The sequence below is a fragment of the Anguilla anguilla genome, chromosome 4, assembly GCF_013347855.1.
Source record: "Anguilla anguilla isolate fAngAng1 chromosome 4, fAngAng1.pri, whole genome shotgun sequence".
NCBI classification, from domain to species: Eukaryota; Metazoa; Chordata; class Actinopteri; order Anguilliformes; family Anguillidae; genus Anguilla; species Anguilla anguilla.
In genome coordinates, this window is record NC_049204.1 from 14,143,738 (window position 1) to 14,151,181 (window position 7,444).

Consider the following 7,444-nt stretch of genomic DNA (forward strand, 5'->3'; position numbering starts at 1 on the left):
CAGGAGGGTGAACAATCAAGCCACAGAGAGGGAGGGGAACACGAGACAAGACGCAACTAATAATTAGGTAACGCGAACCAATAAAACAATTAACAGGACACAAAACCGAGGTGCCGCCATCTGGCGGCCCAACAGAGAAACAACACAGGGGGAAGACACAGAACCCTGACAGAAACTCAAAAACTGGCATACAGAAAAAAACTCCCCAGAATAATTACATATTCATTTAGCAGACACTCTTATCCTGAGTGACTTACACGCCAGAAGAAACATAAGTGTATTCACCTTATTCATATGAGCAATAGTGTAAACAACATCACTAAGTGGCTATGTCATGGCTAGCTAACAGAGAAGCAGCAGACATCTGAGAGAGTCATCGTTATTGTGATGCGTAAGTCCACAAGATACCACGATCGGTAATCTGCTTTAACATAGAAAATTGTACATCTTTCAAAAACATACCATTTTCTCATGCTGACATTACATTAGATTGTGATGCTGTTTTCCACCCCTGCAGGGTACAAGTACTCATAGGGGAAGTCTTTGAAGGCAGACCTCTTCTTGATCGCCTCTCCAATTTTATTCAGGTTCCTTTGGAAGTTTAAGATGGGCTTTCTCATGTGTTTTTCAGAGGCAACGTCCTCAGGGTACTGTCCAAGTCGCACCTGTGGGGAAAGTGATCAGGACTGAGGGCCAGAGCTTGAAAGGGGAAGGCTTGTCTATATCCAAAATCCCAAAACCCATACAAAAGCTATTTGAGGGCCACAGTAGTGACAGGGGGATGCCATGTTTTTGTCTTGGTGTTTGCTTGAGTTCATGATCCCACTTAGCACAAGAACCCCAAGACATGTAGATGCAAAATAACTCCATAACATCAAAGATCAAACACCATATTTCACTGTAGGCATGACATCTGTTTCAAGATGAACACCAAACCACTGATGTGTGTGGCCACAATTCTCAATTTCGGTATATATAGCTATAACAACCCTCTCTAAGTCCCAATGATAAAAATAATTTCCAGTCATTTGTATTATTTCTGAGGGAAAATATGGTTTTGCCTTCCAAAATACTTACAAAGTCATTTGGACCCTGGCTGAGGAAATGAAGCACATTCATAGCCTCCAGTGTTGTGTCAATGTCTGGGAGAGTGTCCATTATGTCTTTCTCAGTCACCGCCTTGTCCTTGGGTGCAGGCTTCCTCATTGTCGTTGGTCCATTTGGCATCCATGCATAGATATCATACTGTTTAATGACAAGGGTAAGCAATAAATCTTCTCGCTGGCTTGAGAATTGCACAGCGATTGTGCTGCTGCAATTCTTGCAGTGATCTCAGGCCCTATATTCTAAATGTTGACAGAACACATGTATTAAGGACACATTTTCAGTGGTCTATCTGGACAAAATCAATTTAATCAATAAATTTGCAAATTAATTGCAAAAGTAGATCTGTCACAAAGGACATTTGTGCAAAAATAAAGCTGAAATCCACCTTGTACTGTGAAATGTATATGAAAATTTCTAGTGCTCATGACAAAATCTGTATTACAATCCGCATAATTACAAGGAGAGAGGTACAGCATTTAATGGCATTTAAAAGCATTACAACAGACAATAAACCTATCATCTGATCTACACAGTCTTTCTCTTTCTCTTATTATGGGCCATCTATGAATGTTTCTGAATGAAGGGTACTGTACCTGCCCATGGCTCACAGCGGCATGTTGGGCTGAGCAGGTGAACATTATCATGGTGATGTATTTAATGGCTTCCTCTCTTGTCTTCAGGCTTGAGGGGCAATCTAATGATCAACACACATCCAAAGTAAAAAAAAATCCCCAGTTTACCATTGAATTTAAACAGGTTGCCATTTGTCAGTGTGGACAGAGTTTTTACTTTATTATGAATGAAGTTACCTGACTTCTGCAGAAATCCATAGTTGTATATGAAAAACACCATTTCTTGCAGCTCTGGATCCTTGTGTATCTCTTCATCATCTGTGTAACATCCATTCACCACTTCACGAACAAAGCTGGATATATTAAATAAGTAATTAAATTAAATAAACAGGTTTGCATTCATGATAATTGGAATTGTGAAAAGATCACTACGGAAAAGACAAGCATCCTCCATTTAATAGCTATTTACTTATATATGGCATCCCAAATGGCCATGGCGTCATCTCTGTAGTAAAGTTCTTCAAATGTTCAATGCCACGGTGCTTCACATTATCAGGCAGGCAGAGGCTCTCGTAGGTAATCTCCTGAGTTGCCCTCATTAAGACCTCCCAATGTTCATCGTTCCCAATTCCTGTGTGCTGTGTGGGTGAAAATGTATAATATAGTATTGTTTTCTGGGTTTCTGGTAGCAAAAACTTGAAAAACATGAAAAACATTAAAACATGAAAAAACTGTAAGCATACTCACGGGAAAACATTGGTTCAATTAAGTCACCATAGAAGTCTCATATTAACACTAGAGAGGACCACCTTTTCTTTCTACCTTAAACCACCAAGCCTGACACCCAGTGGCATCAGGCTCATCCAGCATTACAGGATTGATTTCAGCATCCACAACAGCCTAGTCTCATAAAGATTGTGAAACAGTATGTTGCAAAACCATTTTCTTGATATAAAGGACATGTCAATTTCAACTTTTTATTTCTAATTTATCTTGGTTTTGTTTCATAGGTAAAGAAAATGTGCCAAGGTGTATTACAGGCACATTGAGATAAGTGCTAAAATGTGCAAAACAAACAAAACACAAAATGGAGAACATAATTAAATAAATACAAAGTAAAATATTCAAAAAAATTAGAATTTTTTTTTATTCTAACAACGCCGTTATTTTAATCCCAGCTATTTAGGAAAAGTCATGGAAGGAAGAGAATATGCATTCACGGTGTGGGAGTAATTTGTATTTTAAAGTCCAAACACCCAATGCTGTCAGCTCTGGCCTTTTTAGTGTTATGCAATAATATAAAAATGTCAAGGGAACATTATTTTGGGTAATCAATGATAAAATTTTATACTGACCTCCACGAAGAATCCACCTTTATTAATGAGGGTGTTTCTAGCAGTAATGTTGATTGGTAAAGTGTACCGACCAGTTGCACGAAGAATCTGTTAACACACATAAATGCACTAGTTATACTGTTGTTTGAGCAAAATACACAATCAAAAAAAAATACACTGCATAAAAATGTATCAGTTAATAAATAAAATGTTTATGCAACCTAAAGAAGATTCTTGAATAGTCAACAGACCCAGCTGACACAATGTTCTCAGTGGTGTGAGAAAATCTCCTAAATTGCATCTTGCCAGTAGAAGAGCAGTAGAAGAACCTTGAGACAAAAGCCCACTTAGTTTTCTACTAGCACTATAGTGGCTCATAAAGCCACTTCAAAATTACACCTACTCAAGTATCTTGCCCTGTTCAAGAGGAAGAATGACATTCGCAGGGAAAGCTTGCTAACTTTAAAATATTAGCAAATATAAGATAGGTAGGTACTGTCTTCCGTCATGTATACTAGATCAATGTGCATTGGCCCTGATAATACATTTAGTAAATAAGTTAATTAACACAAAATACATTGAACAAAATTAGAACTTTCCCAGTCTTCACGGTGAGTGTAGTGATGGTGAAGAAAGTAGCCATGTGACATTTCAGTTTGTGTTCTCCTGATCAAAATTACATAAGGCTTTCATGGCACATACTGTAGCTAGCTCTCCATCACCATATCTCACTACCATTCATGTAAATAGTTACAAATGTATTGTTTGTGTTAGGGTATGCACATTCAATTGCATACCTTTGATAGTGGATGTTGTCAGCCATAGAGTAGCTAGCATGAAGAATATTTCCCCCATCAGATTGTGTCCTGAGAAGATGAGAAACCAACTCATGGATGTAGAGTCAGAGTTCCGGACCAGATCTTGGCTAAGAGCCAGGCTTCTGGCTTGTCTTGTGGGGTGAAAACTGGATTATTCTCTCCAGGCTTCTGATTCAACTAGGAAAAAAATATTTATCAATGTTTGTCAACATAATTATTACTTGTATAGATGGCTGAACAAACAGGACAAACTGTTTTTTTAACACCTAATGCAAAATTCAAGAATAAACAAAAGCTCATGGAAATACAATTTTGTTGAAGGTATTACTGCAAATGCACTGATTGTCCCAACTCTCCAATGTTTGAATTAATTTGTTTGAAATACAGTAATTCTCATGCGATGACACTGAAGATTTACCTGTATGGCAATAGGCTTTAACTCCTCCTCAGTCTGTTGTAGCAGCATAATGGTGCAGCCAAGAACTGTGGTGACTTGTCGACTATACCTTCTGCTATGCCGTCCAGTATCTCATAGTCCACCACATAGATGCTTCCATTCTGGTGGAACAGGAATGGATGCAACAGGCATAAATCTATCAGTGTTTTGTAGAGAGGCCGATGAAGATAATGGAATTCAAATCACAAACTCTGGTTCCATCAGAAACATGTAAAATATACATACAGGTGACAAATTGAAGGAAAAACCAACATAAGTGTCTTTATAAGGTGTCAAGCCACACAAGCCACCAGAATGTGCCTTGGCATAGATTCTACAAATCTTTAGAACTCTACTGGAGGGATGAAACACCATTCTTACAACGATATTCCGTCAATCATTTTTATGATTTTGGTTGATCACGCTGTCTAGCACATCGGTCCAAAATCTCCATAGGTGTTCAATTGGGTTCAGATCTGGTGACTGCGAAGGCCACAGTATATGATTCACATAATTTTCATACTCATCAAACCATTCAGTGACCCCTTGTGCCCTGTGGATGGGGCATTGTCATCCTGAAAAAGACCACTCCCATCAGGATAGAAATGCTAGGATAAAGTGATACCTCAGAATAACTTTATATGATTTGCAGTGACCCTTCTCTCTGTGGCACAAGCGGACCCAACCATGGCAGGAAAATATAGCATAACAGAGCCACCAAACCTCCTCACTGTAGGGGTTAAACATTGAGGCCTGTACTGTTCTCTTGGTGTACGCCACACATGCACTCGCCACACTTTCCAACCCTATTTAGTGATGTCTTTCCATAGATCTAAATGCAGCTGTTACTTTAGTCACTGTTGTTTATTGAAACACAAGCCAGTTGAGCAGTCTCTGTGACTGAAGCTCCTACCGTCCATGCCTCAGTAATAAACCCTCTTCAAAATCAATTAGATCAAGGTCAATTGGGCCTGCTCAGCATTTTTCTAAATTCCACAAGCATGATGGGATGTATCGCTTAATTGTATCATGCGATGCACTTGTATGGATACATTTGCATTTGTTTTTGTTTCTCCACTAATTTATTCAAGTTTTCCTTTAATTTGTCACCCGTCTGTACATAATTTTGAAATTAGTGGTTACCCTATAATCACACAAAATAACTTTGAGGTAGTCCATGTAGCATTAAATTGGTTCATTCTACAGTACAGCCTAGCTACAAGCACATTCTATTTCTTACAACAAGTAGTTGAGAATTTGTTTTACTGAAATTGTTTTTCAGGACATTCAAGCACGAAATTCACAAACTGAATTAGCATATACAAAATTCAAGCCCTAATGTCTGTTTCATTCAAAAGCACAGTGCTTTAATAATGTAGTTACCCCAGACAGACTGGTGGTGGCGACAGTGGCATTGTGGAGATGTTTGCAGCGGTGCCAAAAGTGCATTACTTTCACACAGGTGTCACGGTGGTGAGTCACGATGGGGAGGGGCGGGTGCGTGTTTCTCCATGCGAGGAGCCTGGCTGCTACAGCAGGGAGCTGCGGTACGAGGCGGACCTGGTGCAGCTCCACGCCCTAGCCCTAGCCTCCGCTTCCTGCCAGCAGCACGTCAAGGTGAAGAAATGCAACAGCCAAGGGGAAGCTGCTCTTCTGAAATACGGGACTTATTTCCCATTTAATCAAACACAAAACTGAGATAATATAAATAAAAACCATTTACTTATCAGAATTAAAACATTTATATTTGTTTGACATATTTAAGGATTTCTTCTACAGCACATGTAAATATAGTGGCTCAAAAGGAGGATCCAAAGTGAATTATTGCCATAGTACTTACTGATAACCTGACATTGCATATGCTGTTTAAATTTTTTTGTCATAGGTTTAGATGTGCGTTAAATTGCATTGCAATGCAATAGTTGACAGCAGAATGGTTTTCCATCCAGCTTGACTGTCGGCACACACGATTTGTGCAGTCCGGCTGGGGCTGGTGGGTGTCCTGGGCGGGGCAGAAGAGGCTGGACTGGGGTGGAGCAAAGAGAACAGTGGGAGCTGCGCTTGTGGAATGACAGGTGTGCTGCTGAATATAGCTGAATATGCTGAACATAGCGTGTACGGCCTATATTCTAGATATACCGTGCATTTGTTTGTAAAGGTGTGTGTTTGTGACAGGTACGTGTGACAAACCAGGCCTTCTGTGCAACTGTGACAGCAATGATCACATCTGGAGGAGTGATGAGGGAATCCTCGCAGACAGGAGTGCTCTGCCAGTGAGGGCTGTGCAATTCGGGGACACTAAGGACATCCCGCTGGAAATGGCATTTCACAACATAGGCAAATTCACCTGCAGAGGAAGGGGTAGAGTGTACCTCCATTTTTTTGACTTGTTATCTTTACATTTCAGCATATAGAGTATAGTGCATACATAAGGCATTGGGCATTTGAAAAATAAGCCTCAGCAATTAGGCAATATTTGGGCTTTGGGTCTGTCTATGTCTGTCTAATTTAATGTGCTTATTTTGTATTAACATTTATGTAATCTCTATTTTTCAGGGTCCCCCATTCCATGAAAGTGTTTTATATCACTTGATGCATCGCTGCCTTGGTTTCTTCTTCATTATTAACTCTTCTTGGACTTGAATTGGTGTCTCATACGTCTTTGTGTAGTTCAATCAACATCTCCAAACAGCTAGCAACAGAACTGTCAACACTGTAATGGAGTCCTACATGAGTCTGTGTTCTCATTCATATCAGGGAGCAATGTTGTGGCAGTCATTCTTACTGTGACCTATCCTCACATGTGAATAAACTATCTTAGACTTAGAGCACTTTCTCAAAGTGGTTGACTGTTCAATAGAGTGCCACAGTGATGTGTACGCCAACCCAGAAGTTTCTTCCGTTATTGGATCCCTTGGCAGATTTTGAATGCTTCTGCTTCAGGTGAAGTATAAACTGAGCACAAATAGAAGACTTGCATGGTCAAACCTAAAATAATATTTAGGAACACCAGAAAGTCCCTTTAAAAGAGCTAAACGTGAAATGATAACAGCCACAATAAAAGCCACCAACTGCCTCCATATTTTCCTATGATGTAGGTTATATTATGGGCTTTTATGGAATGGAAAGAATAGGATGTTGTTTACAGTATATTCTAATTTAAAGAACATTTCCAAT

At 39.5% G+C, this 7,444-nt stretch overlaps 1 protein-coding gene and 2 long non-coding RNA genes across 3 annotated transcripts; 1 reads left to right on the top strand and 2 right to left on the bottom strand.

The window, feature by feature from the left end:
- Positions 1-485: 485 nt before the first annotated feature.
- Positions 486-2,188, bottom strand: LOC118225227 (polyunsaturated fatty acid lipoxygenase ALOX15B-like). The gene is made up of 5 exons (XM_035413340.1): positions 2,149-2,188; positions 1,917-2,032; positions 1,701-1,801; positions 1,078-1,245; positions 486-665 (listed from the first exon to the last, which is right to left on the bottom strand). Exons 1-5 carry the CDS (start codon positions 2,172-2,174, stop codon positions 486-488), a joined length of 591 nt encoding a protein of 196 aa, XP_035269231.1. The 5' UTR covers positions 2,175-2,188.
- A 9-nt stretch (positions 2,189-2,197) lies between these two features.
- On the bottom strand, positions 2,198-3,828 carry LOC118224953. The gene is made up of 3 exons (XR_004764729.1): positions 3,811-3,828; positions 3,035-3,121; positions 2,198-2,317 (listed from the first exon to the last, which is right to left on the bottom strand). It is a non-coding gene; the product is annotated as an uncharacterized LOC118224953 (long non-coding RNA).
- A 2,483-nt stretch (positions 3,829-6,311) lies between these two features.
- LOC118224954 lies at positions 6,312-6,996 on the top strand. Its single transcript, XR_004764730.1, has 3 exons — positions 6,312-6,342; positions 6,443-6,628; positions 6,824-6,996. It is a non-coding gene; the product is annotated as an uncharacterized LOC118224954 (long non-coding RNA).
- The last annotated feature ends 448 nt before the right edge of the window (positions 6,997-7,444 follow it).